We start from the raw sequence: 16283 nt of genomic DNA, 5'->3' as shown, positions 1-16283 counted from the left end.
TAATCCCAGCGACTCAGGAGGCTGGGGCAGGAGAATTGCCTGAACCCGGAAGGCGGATGTTGCGGTGAGCCGACATCGTGCCATTGCACTCCAGCCTGGGTAACAAGAGGGGAACTCCGTCTCAAAAAAAAAAAAAAAAAAAAAGAAAGTAAGTATGGATATTTTTTAAATATGTGTAAGAAATAGAATCCACACCATAAGGTGAAAGATTTAAACCTAAATATATCAATAATTACACTGAATAAAAATGAAATAAATATTCCAGTTACAAGATAAAGATTTATTGACTGAATTTAAAAAACGTAAGCGATATATGAAAAACATAAAGAATGGTTCAATGTAAAAAGATGAAAAAGACAAACCACTTTAACCTTAACAACTGCTCCCTAAAGCAAACGTGCTGTAACAGTATCAGAAAAAAATAGACTTTAAAGCCAAAACATTACTAAAAATAGAGAATCACTTTATAATATCTGTACCAGGAATATATAATAACTCTAAAGTTAAATGTACCTAATAACATACCCACGATACATATAATGCAAAAACGGACAGAAACTATAAAGAAAAATTTAAACAAATCCACAATCACAAGGGAAGGCTTTAACACCTTTAAGTAATTAACAGAACAAATGGACAAAGGATATAAGTTAGTATAAAGGATTTGCTCAATAACTTTAACATAAACTATATATAAATTATATAGAACATTATACCCAACAAGGTGAGAATATACATGTAAAAAACATACAAATACACATGGGGAACATTTATAAAAATTAATTATATACTGATTCTTAAAGCAAGTTTTGACAAATTTCAAAAATATTGACACTGATATACAGACCATGTATTCTGATTATAATAAAACTCAAAATCATTAATAAAATATATCTATAAACATTTCATGTTTAGTAATGAAGAAAGATAAATTTCTATACAACCCACAAATCAAAGAAGAAATCACGATGGAAATTAAAAATGTTGGCTGGGTGCAGTGGCTCATGCCTGTAATCCCAGCAATTTGGGAGGCAGAGGCAGACGGATCATCTGAGGTCAGGATTTCGAGACCAGCCTGACAAACATGGTGAAACCTGTCTTTACTAAAAATACAAAAAATATCTGGGCATGGTGGCAGGCACCTGTAATCCCAGCTACTCAGGAGGCTGAGGCAATAGAATCTCTTGAACCCGTTGCATTCCAGCCTGAGCAACAAGAGAGAAATTTTGTCTAAGGAAAAAGATGCTTTGACCTGAATGAAAAGAAAAATAAAGCATATTTAAACATACAAGCAGCTAAAGTAATAGAAATTTATAGCTGTAACTGCATGTGGATATATATATGTGTGTGTGTGTGTATACACACACACACACACATATATATATACACACACACATACACATATATATACATATACGTTAGAAAAGAAAAAGGTTGAAAATTAGTAAATTGAACATCCATCTCAAGAAACTAGAAAGTGGCAAAAACAACTGCAAACAAAAGTAGAAAGGAGAAAATAATAAAGATGTAAACATAAATTTGATGAAACAGAAAAACCAGCATACACTAGATTAACAAAGCCAAAATTGGATTTTGGGAAGACTAACAAAATTGATAAACCTCATTGAGAAGTAATTTTTAAAAATAAAGAAGGCATACATAACCAAAATCAGAAATGAAAAAGGGGCATTACTACTGATCTTGCAGAATTAAAAATAAGAGATTTTGAAAAAATTTATGCCAATAAATTAGAAAACTTAGATGAAGTAAATTATTAGAAGACTATAACTTATCAAACTGACAAGAAATAGAAACCAAAATAGTAATATAATTATTAAAGAAATTAAATGTATATTTTGAAGTCTCTCTTCCTTTCTATACTCCCCACAGAAAACCAAAACCAACTAAGATACAAACAAACAAAAAACCCAGTATGGATAGTTTTTCCGGCCAATTCTACCAAACATTTAAAGAAAATTACACAAATTCTTCAAAGGTACAGAAAAAGACCATCCTCTAACTCTTTATGACGGCAGAACCTTGACGCAAAACTTAACAAGAAGATTAAGAATAAAGAAAAATTTAGACTAGGTGCATGCACTATAAACAAGATTTTAAAATCCTAAAGAAATGTCAGCAATTTAAAACTAGCAGCATACAAAAGATAAAACAATAAAATAGAATATGGTCATGGATTGGAAAATTCAATATTGCAAAGATGTCACTTTTATTCAAATATAGAGATTCAGCTGGGCGTGGTGGCTCACGTCTGTAATCTCAGCACTTTGGGAGTCAAGATGGGCAGATCACTTACATGGCATTAGTGCAAGAATAGACAAATACACAGTGAAACAGTCGAGAAACAACCCAAACATATATGGACTTGACTTATAACAAAGGTAGCACTACAGAGTAATGCTGGGGAAAAAAATGAAGCTTTCAAAACATTATGCTTAGTAATTTGGGTATCCTTATGAAAAACAAAATAAAGCTGAATATACCACTTCACACCATATACAGTATAATAATCAACCAGATGGACTATAGACATAAATGTGAAAGGCAAAACAGTAACACTTTTAAATAGAAGAATGTCTTTGTGACCCTGAGGTAGGAAAGATTTCTTAAACATGGCACAGCCCTCCACTGCACTCCAGCCTGGGTGACAAAGGGAGACCCTGTCTCTAAAAAATAAAAATAAAAATAAACATGGCACAAAATCACCAACCATAAAATACTGATAACCTTTAAATTAAATGAGCTTCTAGTCATCAAGAGACACCACTAAGACAGTGAAAAAGTAAACCACTGAGTGGTAAAAGATAACTGTAAAACATATAACTAATCAAGGGGTCATAGGCAGAGCATATAAAGAAGTCTTACACATCAGTATTAAAAAATTACAAAAAACCCATAGAAATGTAGGCAAGAACTGTAAATGGGTACTTCTCATAAATAAATGAAAAGTTAATCTCATGAATAATCAGGTAAATCTAAATTAAAACCACAATTAACTTACCCACCAGAACAAATAAAATTAAAGTCTGAGAATAGTAAACATTGATATTGATAAGGATGTGGTACTCACAGGACTGTATTCACTGCTGGAAGGAATGTAAAATTAACACTGCTGTTTTGGAAAATAGCTTGGCATTACTTACTAAAGTTGAACATAAGTATGCACAATGAACTAATAATTCCTGTCCTAGGAATACACCCAACAGAAATATGTGCATATGTGTAAAAATACATAAGAATGTTAATAATATGTATAATATAAATTGAACAACTCAAATGTTCATAAATAGTACAATAGATACACTATGGTATATTCATTAAATAGAATATATACAGCAATGAAAATAGATGAACTATTGTTACAGGCAAAAATATAGGTAAATCACAAGAAGAAATACAAAAGATATCTTCTGTTTAACTCAATTTATATAATGTTCAAAAATAGGCTAAATTAAATTACGATCTTAAGAACACACTTTGGCAGTAAAATTATACGGAAAAGTTACAAAGTATTTACCATATAAATCAAGATAGTGATTATTTTTGCAGGGGAAAAGGTGTTTGTAATTGGGAAGAGGCTATGGGCTTCTAGCATACCAGCAACTGTCTATTTCTTGATCTGAGTAGTATATGAGTGTTCACAGTATAACAATTTAGGTGTATATGTTTTAGACACTTCTAGAGTATACATGTTGTATTTCACAATAAAAAGTTTAAATAATACTTTTGGAAAAGAATATTATATTGACCTGTATGGTCAACTAACCTTAGGACAGAAACAAGGTTGAACGCATTGAGTAGGCGTAAAACTGAGTAGGGATTTTATTGTGGAAGCAAACAGGATGTTAATTAATTAATTCAAATGAACTGTAAAGTTTCTAAGATGGGGACTGTGTCTAATTTCTTTGTCATATATCTTCAAGGCCATGTTTGGTCCCTGGTATATGGTACGATTCAATCAATATGGTAAAAGAATGAATGCTTTATTAATACTTTCCTCAAAGTGGCAAAGTAGTGGTCCGACACATGGATCTCCAACTATCAAGAAACCAACGAAAATTCTTCTCTAGAAAAGTATGTCACTAGCATATGAAACATTCCATCTTTCATTAGGTGGAGAAAATAATGAAAAGAACTACTCCTTTGGAATTAATTCTGACACACAAGCATAAAATAGTGAAGTGGAAGTGAGATGCATGAGCGAGAAACCATGATACCATCCTGAAGTTCCCAAGTGTTAGAAGGAACACTAGGATTAGCAATTCGTTAGGAAAGTGAATTTTATAACGTTTAAAGAAAAAAGCTGTATGATGCCATAGCAGAAATCATACTGTAATAAAAATTTTTGAAAAAGAGATAACATTTCTAAAAAGTAAAATTCTGACACTATGAAAACAAGTTAGTCTGACATTATAAAAACAAATTAAGCTTACACCTGTATTCCCAGCTCCTTGGGTGGCCAAGGCGAGCAGATCACTTGAGGTCAGGAGTTGGAGACCAGCCTGGCCACATGGTGAAACCCCATCTCTATTAAAAATACAAAAATTAGCCAGATGTGGTGGCAGGCACCTGTAATCCCAGCTACTTAGGAGGCTGAGGCAGGAGAATCACTTGAACCCAGGAGTTGGAGGTTGCAGTGAGCCAAGATCATTCTACTGCACTCCACCCTGGGTGATAAGAGCAAGACTGCTTCTCAAAAAATAAAAAATAAGAAAAATTAAGGTTAATCTGATAAGAATGGAAAGAAAGTGGCATCTAAAGAATACAATATGGTTGTTGTGTAAGGTGTGCTATGATAGGTTCAGAATTTTAAGAGACTTGTGAAACAAGAAGAATCTTGTTAAGTAAAGTAAGAACCCAGAATGAGCGGAGGCTGATGAAAAATGTTAAGAACAAGAAAAAGGACTTAAAAAAATACACGTAGAGTAAGAACAAGAAACGAAGTTCAGGCCTACTGCTTGGGGCAGATGGTACAGTGTTAGCAGATGATGCAGAGAAAGCAAAACTATGTAACTCCTATTTTGATTTTGATTCTCTATTAAGGGGACATTTTCAAAATGAAAGGGGCAGAAGAAACATGCTCAAAGGAAATTTGAAACATATCTTACAGTAAGGATCCAGGTAGGCTTCATAAAGGAGGAGAGACTTGTGCTCTCTGAAAAATAATACTGGGAAAACAGAACATAATAAATAGGAAGAATAGACTGGGGAAAGACTGAGGTAGGGTAGCAGCCTTCTAAATACATTTCATCAATTTTAGAACACAGTATCTTGTCCACATTTTAACATCTCTAAAATTGAAAGGCATCTTACAATAAATGGTAAAACGAATTGTCAATAGTTAACTGGCAGTACTTTTTCTTTCTTAGAGGTATACAAAATAATAGTATATTTATTATATTATATTATAAATATTATATTTATTATATTATAAACATTAACAACTGATAATGTTTCAGATTTAATTTCTTCCCTAAGATTCTGTAGAACCTATGCCAATCGGAGTAGAGGTCAAGGATCCTAAATCCTGATTAATCAACTCGTAAGAATTTTAAGGCAAAATTTAAGTTATAAATTCCTCTAAAGCTCACAATAACCTAAAACAGTTTATATATCCTAATAGCATCCACTTTGGAATCTACTCTTATATCTTCTTTTCCATTCTCTACCAGGCTTTGCTTTTCCTTAATCATTTCTTCTTTTCTCCTAACCAGTCTACTACATTTGCTTCTCCACTCTCCTCCTCATTCTCTCTCTTTTCTATTGTTTCTCCCTTTTAAATCATCCCCTTTTTTAAAAAATTGAAAAGTAGATAGCTCAAGTGTTCTATATTTTTCCTAGTAAAATCATGAAAGTCACATCTCACGTCTACAGGTTCCATGGCTGATTTTATTTTTGTGCATCTGTATATTTACAAAACTGGGATAGATTCTCCAAAGCAGTATCTTTTCAAATGTGGTCTGAAATCTACTGAATCAAAATCTCTAATGTGGATCCCAGAAATCTGTGACCTCAACAAGTTCCACATCATCACTATTATGAAGAAAAAGCTACGTTTATCAGGTAGCTTATCAGGTAGCTTCCTCCCTCTCTCTTTCTTTTTCTCTTTTCCTCTCTCCCTTCCTGCCTCCCTCTCTCCCTTCCTGCCTCCCTCTCTCCCTTCCTTCCTCCCTCCCTTCCTTCCTTGCTTCCAGACAGGGTCTCACTCTGTCAGCTAGGCTGTAGTACAGTGGCACGATCATGGTTCACTGCAATCTGAATCTCCCAGGCTCAACAGATCTTCCCATCTCAGCCTCCCAAGTAGCTGGACCACAGGCACACACCACCACGCCTGGCTAATTTTTTGGTATTTTTTGTAGAGACAGAGTTTCACCATGTTGCCCAAGCTGATCTTGAACTCATGGGCTCAGGCGATCCATCCACCTCGGCCTCCAAAAACGCTGGCATTATAGGCATAAGCCACTGCTCCTGGCCTTTATCAGATTTCTATAAAAGCCAAGTTAATGTTCTTCAGTGAATTTATTATAGGAATAACATTCCAGCTCTTTCATTTAGTTTTAAGTTTTGATCACAAAATGTTTCTTAATCCTAATGTTTTCTTATCCCAGAGAAGAAAATTGTTAAGTATACTATACTTGCAGTTTCAAAACAATAATAGATGACTTCTGTTTCCGTTCAAGGTGAGCACAGTTCACTTAACAGAACATTGGAGAGGAGAGAGCAGCACAGAGGAGCGAGCCCTGGAAATACGCAGCGGGATCAGTGATACATCGGTATTCAGAGGTCACTAAGTATCAGAATTCAGCAAAGAAGTGATCAGAACATGTATGTGAGGAAATTACCCAAAGCTGGAGAGAGAATCATCTGAAAAAGTTAGAGGGAACAGTACCCGGCACTCACTCAACACAGGAGACAGTATCTGTTCTCACCAGCAAAAATGGGAAAACTCTTAATTCACAGGGAATTGGGTAGAGCACTCAAAAAGATTTTGCCCCCATAAGGAGAAATAATTAGCAACAGACTGAGCAGGCTGCAGTTAAGCCTAATGAATCATAAGAGTCAGACCCCAAAGGATCAAACAGTTTCCAAGCAACTTAACTACATTCCAGAACAAAGCTCATTGCTTTATTGAAACATAAGATTTATAAAAACATAAAAATACCCAGCACCTAACAATGTAAAAGAAACCCAATCAAAGATCACTAGAAACAAAGAAACAGGAAAACATCACCCATAATGAGGAAAATAATTACTGAATTGAAATTTACCTAGAATTGATAATAGATATTAGCATTAGTAGGAAAAGATATTAAAATAGCTATTATAATTGTATTTCATGTATTCAAAAAGTTAAGTAGAGACATAGAAGATATTAAAAAAAGACTCAAATCAAAATTCTGGCAGGGAAAACTACAATATGTGAGATGAAGAATACATTGAATGGATTAGTGGCAGATTAGACACTGCTGCTGCTAAGACTAATAAACATAAAGGCATGGCAATAGACACTATCCAAAATAAAACACACAGATAAAAAAGAATCAAAAAGAATTCCCTTAAAGCATCAGTGAGCTGTCAGATAACTTTAAGTAACCTAATACATGTGTAACTGGAGTCCTTGAAAAAGAAGAGAAGGGAGGGAACAGAAAAATATATGAAGAAATAATGGCCAAAAAATTTCCACATTCAATGCAAATAATAAATCCAGAGGCCCAAGAAGCTCAATAAATTCAAAACATAAGACATGAAGAAAATGCCACCAAAGCCTATCATAATTAAAGTGCCCAAAGCCAGTGATTAAAGGAATATCATAAAAGCAGTGAGAGAAATAAGACACATTACATACAAAGGAACAAAGATAAGAATTAAGCAGGTTTCTCATCAGAAACAATGTAAGTGAGAAGACAGCTAAACAACATCTTTAAAGTGCTGAAAGACAAAAGTCAATGTATATACAGCAAAATTTCTTTTAAAAACAATGGTGAAATAAAAACTTTTCAGATACACAAAAACTCAAAGTTTTGTCACAGCAGAATCACACTCCGAGAAATCTTAAAGGAAACCTTTCCAGCAAAAGGAAAACCACACGAGATGGAAATATGGATCTACATAAAAGCATTAAACACACTAGAAATGGAAACAACACCAGTACATACATAAGGTTTTTTCCTTTAATATCTAAATCACTTTACAAAATAAATGCCTGTTTAAATATTATGAAGTATATGTATAAAATTAAATATACGAGAACAACAGCATATAGGCTGGTAGAGGAGAAATAGAAGTGTATTGTAAGTTTCTTAAACATGTGAAATAGAATAATATCACTTACAAATAAACTGTGATAAGATGTAAACTAAAAACGCTAAAAGAACACTAAAATAACAGAGGTGTAGCTAGCTAGGCAAGGAGATAAAATGGAATACTCATTTCAAATTGATAAAAATACTCCAATCAAAAGAAAATAGAAACATCATTAGTCATTAGGCAAATGAAGGTTAAAATAATGAGATACCATTACAGACTTAATTAGAATGGTCAAAATTTAATAGACTGACTATATCAACTGTTTGCAAGGACAACAGAGGAACTGGTGGGAATATAAAATAATATAATCATTCTGGAAAACAATTTGGCAGTTTCCTAAAAAACAACTACTATATGTTCCAGCCATTCCATTCCTAAGTATTTACCCACAATAAATGAAATCCTTTGCCCACACAAATATTTGTACCCAAATGTTCATAGCAGCATTATTAGTAATAGCCAAACAGTGGTATAGCCATACAACAGAATAGTATTCAATGATAAAAAAGGAATAAAACACTGACAGACATTACAACATAAATGAATTTCAAAATATTTATGCAGAGTGGAAGAAGCTCAGAACCTCCCAAAAGCTGTCTACCAACTCTGAGGTACCATATCCTGCAAGGCTCTCCATGATCTGACCCTCTGATCTCTTTGACTTCATCTCCTGTACTCTTCTTGCTCACATTAGCCACACTGACCTACTTACTATTCCCTGACTATGCCACATCCTCTCACCCTCTCAAGACTTCCCTCTGCCTGGAAAACTCTATTCCCCATGGTTTTTGCCTTCACTTCCTTTAGCTCTCTGCTTAAATGTCATCAGAAGCCTTCCACAGCCACCATTAACATAAAAGAACACTACATAGATGCAAAAATCTTCAATAAAACACTGACAAGCCGACTGCAACAGCACATCAAAAAGCTTATCCACCATGATCAAGTAGGCTTCATCCCGGGGATGCAAGGCTGGTTCAACATACGCAAGTCTATAAACGTAATTCACCACATAAACAGAACCAAAGACAAAGACCACATGATTATCTCAATTGATGCAGAGAAGGCCTTTGACAAAATTCAACAGCGCTTTATGCTAAAAACCCTCAACAAGCTACGTATTGATGGAACGTATCTCAAAATAATAAAAGCTATTTACGACAAACCAACAGCCAATATCATGCTGAATGGGCAAAAACTGGAAGCATTCCCCTTGAAATCTGGCACTAGACAAGGATGCCCTCTCTCACCACTCCTATTCAATATAGTACTAGAAGTTCTAGCCAGAGCAATCAGGCAAGAAAAAGAAATAAAGGGTATTCAAATAGGAGAAGAGGAAGTCAAATTGTCTCTATTTGCAGACGACATGATTGTATATCTAGAAGACCCCATCGTCTCAGCCCCAAATCTCCTGAAACTGATAAGCAACTTCAGCAAAGTCTCAGGATACAAAATCAATGTGCAAAAATCACATGCATTCCTATACACCAATAACAGACTTAAAGAGAGCCAAATCAAGAACAAACTTCCATTCACAATTGCCACAAAGAGAATAAAATACCTAGGAATACAACTAACAAGGTACGTAAAGGACCTCTTCAAGGAGAACTACAAGCCACTGCTCAACGAAATAAGAGAGGACACAAACAGATGGAGAAACATTCCATGTTCATGGTTAGGAAGAATCAATATCATGAAAATGGCCATAGTGCCCAAAGTAATTTACAGGTTCAATGCTATCCCCATCAAGCTACCAATGACCTTCTTCACAGAACTGGAAAAAACCACCTTAAACTTCATATGGAACCAAAAGAGAGCCCGCATAGCCAAGTCAATTCTAAGCAAAAAGAACAAAGCTGGAGGCATCACACTACCAGACTTCAAACTATACTACAAGGCTACAGTAATCAAAACAGCATCGTACTGGTACCAAAATGGAGATATAGACCAATGGAACAGAACAGAGGTCTTGGAGGCAACACAACATATATACAACCATCTGATCTTTGACAAATCAGACAGAAACAAGCAATGGGGAAAGGATTCCCTGTTCAATAAATGGTGTTGGGAAAACTGGCTAGCCATTGTGCAGAAAGCAGAAACTGGACCCCTTCCTGACACCTTACACTAAAATTAACTCCAGATGGATTAAAGACTTAAACATAAGACCTAACACCATAAAAACCCTAGAAGAAAATCTAGGTGAAACCATTCAGGACATAGGTGTAGGCAAGGACTTCATGACCAAAATGCCAAAAGCATTGACAACAAAAGCCAAAATAGACAAATGGGACATAATCAAACTCCACAGCTTCTGCACAACAAAAGAAACAGTCATTAGACTGGACAGGGAAAATGTGGCATATATACACCATGGAATATTATGCAGCCATCAAAAATGATGAGTTTGTGTCCTTTGTAGGGACGTGGATGAACCTGGAAACCATCAAAACTGACAGAAGAGCAGAAGATCAAACACCGCATGTTCTCACTCATAGGTGGGTGTTGAACAATGAGAACACATGGACACAGGGAGGGGAGCACTACACACTGGGGTCAGTTGGGGGGAAATCAGGGAGGGACGGTGGGGGGTGGAGAGCTGGGGAGAGATAGCAAGGGGAGAGATGCCAGATGTAGGTGATGGGGAGGAAGGCAGCAAATCACACTGCCACGGTGTACCTATGCAACAATCTTGCATGTTCTTCACATGTACCCCAAAACCAAAAATGCAATAAAATAAATAAATGGGAGAAAAAAAAAAGAACACTCATCACCTTCTGTGATTCTTTGTTCCCTTTAACCTGCTTTTATTTTTTTTCATAGAACTTATAATCATCTAACATATTACATATTTGTTTACTTTGAAAAAAATCTCTCTCTTCTCTCTCCACTTGCCAGCCCCACAGCTGTATGCCCAGTGTCTAGATAGTATCTAGAATATGGTAAATGTTCAAATGCTTCTGTTTTTCCAATAATCAGGTCAGAAAAGCAGATACTGTACCAAATTCTGAAAATTTTCAGAACTCTCCAGCAGTTAATCAAGGAGTCTATAATCAACAACCAAAATTTTTAAAAAAGAATATATATCAATTTAATATTTAACAAGCTTTGCAGTGTACAAATAATGAACTGTAAGCTGTAGCCAAACTTTTAATATAATAAAAACAACTTCTCTCTTTTGTTCTTAGTTTTAAAACTAAATTTTATAACTACTTATGGCTTTTCTCCTTCTTTCAGAAATGTCCCAAAACTTCTGTCTAAAGATTAAAAAATATATTCAAATATATACTTATCGATACTGATAATTGTAAAAAGTAATTATTTTAAGTTAATTGAAAATTCTGAAAAATGGCTAATTATGTATTTAATGATTAAGAGTGGCTATGCATATATTCGCCTTTTTAAAATATTGATTTAAGGATTCCTAATGTGTTTTTACAACATGTAACTTTGAGAACAAATTGTGTATAGCAGAAAACATTTGGTATCATAATAATTAATCTGATTTCTTTACAAACACAGAGCAGAAGTCCACTGGTAAACATTTAAATAACTTAGAGTCAACACATTCTACACAGCATATAATTTATAATTAAGGGCTCCAGAGTCATAGCTATTTAATTAAAATAAATCTGGATGATTCTTTATTTTCATTACCTAACTACTGTCCTTAAGGCACTGAAACTAGTATAATGATTTCACACTTATTTCAACATCAAAAGTCACCAAAAAGAATATATATCGTTTAACAAGCATTAACTAAACCACCAAAAAGAGTAAAAATCAATAGGGAAAAAGGTCTCCGTCCATTTATTTAACAAATATCTAATCAGCATCTTTTACAGGTATTAAGTGTAGTACTTGAGTCCCTATCCACCTAAATTATTATTCAAAATGTTTCCAGATTAAAATAAAAACACTAGAATACAATCATGGAATTGGTTCTCATTAAAGATTTTAGTAAGTGCCAACTAAGAGCACTGACGCTATGCCAGATAAACTGGTTTCCTACTACTTCTTAGACTAACACGAAATCTCTTCAGCCTTCTAGTAACTGAAAATAAGGATAATAACCCTTATCCAGCATCCAGATAGCAGGTACTATATCATTTACTGGTCTCTGTAATGCAATTGTCAATTAATCATATTCTGACTTACATTAACTTTTACTAAGGTTTTAAACTATTATTTAAATATTTAATTTAACTTTTTGTGAATTCCTGTCTAGGTAAGTTCCTTCAAGGTAAAAACTGTGATGTACTTTTCAGAATCCTCTATTATCAATTAGTGTTGTTACTAAATATTAAGTATTTGAGGAAAGCAGAGGAAGACTCAGCTTTGTAAAATATTCATTTTATACTTTTGTTTGATAAGTGACAAAAATGGGAAAAATAATGCAATTACAACATATTTTAAAATAAACTAATAACAAGTCAACAAATAAGCAGTTTTACTTCTGCCCAGATTCAAAAGGAGAGGAATTAGACTCCATCTATTGGTGGAGGAGTAGCAAGGTGGAATGGGGGATATTTTTGTTAGTATCTTTAGAAAGTACAATCGCCATAACCTGCATGTAAAAAACTATCAAGACTCCCAAATACTAAAGAAGATGAATACAAATGCAAGAATATTCCATATTCACAGGCAGGAAAACTAGATATCGTAAAGATGTCAATTTCTTCTATAAATCCAATGCAATTCTCAACTTCCCAGCTTTGTCTCAACTTCTCAGCTTTGAAAAGCTGATTCTAAATTTCATGTGAAGGACTAAAGAGCCAAGTATAGCCAAAATACTCCTGAAAAGGAAGCATACTGTGGAACAATCAGATATCAAGTCTTATCTTAAAACTGTCATAATTAACATAATGTGAAATTTGGTGCAGAAATAGACGGAACAGTGGAACAGAATATAAAGATCAGAGACATATGGAATTACATGCATCTTTGGAATTACAATATGCATCAGAAGTAGCACCATAGAAATCAGGTAATAGTGACATACAAGTGATTTTAAAAATGGAATAAAATAAGATTTTATTTATGCCTACCTGATACCACCAATTCCAGATGGATTAAAAACTTAAATGCTAAAAGCTAAATATTTAAATCTCTCAATTGATTATATAGAAAAATGTCTTCTTGACTCCTCCAAGAGAGGAATTCTTGAACAACACACCAAAGTAGGAACCATAAAGATTGGTAACTTAAACTACATTTAAATTAAGAACTTCTTTTTATCAAGATACCATAATGAATGTGACAATATAGCTTTTACTATGTAAATCTAATGATGATACCTCTAGAAAATTGGTGATAATTGTTGACGAAATTATTTGTCCCAAAATAACTTTTACACTAAGTAGCAAAGAAGAAAACTATATACAAAATTCAGAGCAGACATGAAAAAAACTAAGCAAATAACTACATCTAACAATAGCTTCAATTTCACTACTTTAATAGCACCCATAAATATTTTATGCCAGATGGAGGTCAATATGGTAAATATATATGCATATTTTAAAAATCAGTAAACAAATACTTTGACCATAACTAATGTTTCAAGCAAATCATGTGATTTGTAAATGATAAACAGTGAAGACGGTAGGAAATCTAAGTCATAGTAATCTCATTAAATCATTAACATGCTCAGTACCATTCAATAATCACCATATCTTGCTGGGTACCAGATGCTGCGGAATATACAAATATAGAGACACAGTCTCTGCTCATTAGGCATATAATCTAGTTAGCAAGCAGTAAATACAGCTATAGAGAGATAAGTCAAATTTCCATCTAAATTTCAAATCAGTTTCCTCCATCTCCACTATCTCTAAGCTACTAACATCTATTTCTTGGACCTCTGTAACCCTTCCTAATGATCTCTTGAATTCATTTCATTCTATCCCAATTTAATCACTATACTGCAGCTATAATAACCTTTTTGAAAATTCAAGAGGACCACAGGTGTATTCTTTGGAGCGACTGACTCTAGATTCAGAAATACCAGCAGGCACAGGGCTGAAAAACAGAGATTTGTGTGAAAGCCTGTGCTGAACAATGAAAGCCCAGAAGCCTTTATCTAATCTGCCTCTATAACTCTGTAAGATAAGCACCTACCTGCCCTAGGGAGAAAAGGGGGATTCTTCTTCAGAAAACCAAATAAGAACAACCTCCAGATACTGATATTTAGAGGTATCCCTAAGGAAAATACCAGCTTGCCCAAACATCCTTAAGTGAAGTCCCTCAGAAGACAAGCAATCCACTTTTTAATATCTCAGAAAAACAAACAAACAAAAAAACCTATTACACCCATGGACAAAATGCTATAAAGAAAAGAGAATAAGAAAAAGCTCTTGTAAACTACATAGCATAATAACAGATAAAAAGAATTCAAAGAAAAAAGTTAAAGATAAACCTGAGGGAATCTTTTCGAAAATAGAGCAAATATCAGACAAGTAACCCAAGAGTTCCAACATCCCATAGAACAGGGACTGGCAAATTTTTTCTGCAAAGGCCCAGTAAGTAAACAGCTCAGCCTTTGTAGGCCATACAGTCTCTGCTGCAACTACTTAACTCTGCTGTTACAGTGTGAAAGCAGCCGAAGAAATGTGTAAGCATATGGAATGGACACAAGGCCAGACACAGCCTCTAAGCCAAAGTTTGCTGACCCTTAGAAGAAGAAAAAAAAAAAGCAGCAAAGACATTAAACATAGAAGAATAAATGACCAAAGAAAAATCTAAGAAAATTACCCAGAACTAAAGAACATGAGTTTGTAGAAAGAAACAGTCCAACACAGTGACATCATCATCAAATTTCAGAATACCAGAGATGAACTGATTTCAAAACATCCCAAACAGGGAAAAAACAAAACAAAACAAAAGCAGGTCCTGTACAAAGACTGGAAAATCATGTGATACTAGCTTTTTTAAAGTATAACACAAAAAAGATAGAAAGACTTCAATAATGAAACAGAATTCCAACGAGAATTCTATATCTAGCGAACTTAGCAATCACATATCAGGGGAGAATAAAGGCATTTTTAAGAAATATAATTACTTATATTTATCTCCAAGATACCCTTAATTAGAAGGCTACTGCAAGATTACTCCAATAATAATAATAAAAAAAGAATAAACCAAAAATGAGGAAGACATAATGCCTAGGAAAACAGAGACTTAACACAGAAAAGCAGCAAAGGAAAGTCCCAGAACAGGAGCTGCACAACAAGCCTAGGAAGTCCACATAGGAACTAGGGGAAGAAGAGTTCAGAAGAAAATCTTTAAAATAAAGACTCGAACTGATCTATTTGAGCATATAAGAAATATTATTGATAGCATGTGACAGAGATGTGAAGCATTTAGAGAAAATTAAGCACGGATACAGAGAAAACCAGGCTACTAAAAAATGAGGCAATTACTAAATTTTAAAAAGTAAAAGGCGGTACTATAGTTCACTGTTTGACTTAGCAGAAAACAATAGTTTCATAATCAATATAATGAGTTTATATTACATTAATTTAACCATAAATTGTAATACATGTAATTATACAGGGGAAGGGAAGTAGAAGAGCAAGCTGGGAAGCTAGAGTTCCACCTACCATAAGAAATTAAATAAATAAATAAATAAATAGGCCGGATGTGACGGCTCATGCCTGTAATCCCAGCACTTTGGGAGACCGAGGGGGGCAGATTACCTGAGGTTGGGAGTTTGAGATCAGCCAGACCAACACGGAGAAACCACATCTCTACTGAAAATACAAAATTAGCCGGGCGTGATGGCACATGCCTATAATCCCAGCTACTCAGGAGGCTGAGGTAGGAGAATCACTTGAACCTGGGAAGCAGAGGTTGCTGTGAGCCAACATTGTGCCATTGCACTCCAGCCTGGGCAACAAGAATGAAACTCTAACCCCTTATCCCCCTAAAAAAAGAAAAAAAGAAACAGAAGATTGGGCGTG

The 16283-nt window shown here is 34.5% G+C and overlaps 1 protein-coding gene across 2 annotated transcripts in view; it reads right to left on the bottom strand.

Moving 5' to 3' along the window:
• Nucleotides 1-16283, bottom strand: part of STX17 (syntaxin 17) — a 65990-nt gene that overhangs the window by 30111 nt on the left and 19596 nt on the right. Inside the window, exon 4 of one of the 2 annotated variants that reach the window (XM_032240188.1) lies at nt 5127-5186. The exons of the other annotated variant lie outside the window; for it this stretch is intronic. Coding sequence (XP_032096079.1) covers nt 5127-5186 — 60 coding nt within the window. The remainder of the gene's footprint in view (nt 1-5126; nt 5187-16283) is intronic. 2 annotated transcript variants of the gene reach the window in all.

This window comes from Sapajus apella, unplaced genomic scaffold, assembly GCF_009761245.1.
Source record: "Sapajus apella isolate SASKATOON/1434 unplaced genomic scaffold, GSC_monkey_1.0 scaffold46, whole genome shotgun sequence".
NCBI classification, from domain to species: Eukaryota; Metazoa; Chordata; class Mammalia; order Primates; family Cebidae; genus Sapajus; species Sapajus apella.
Note: the sequence above shows the minus strand (reverse complement) of the source record. Positions and strands in the feature narration are given on the sequence as shown.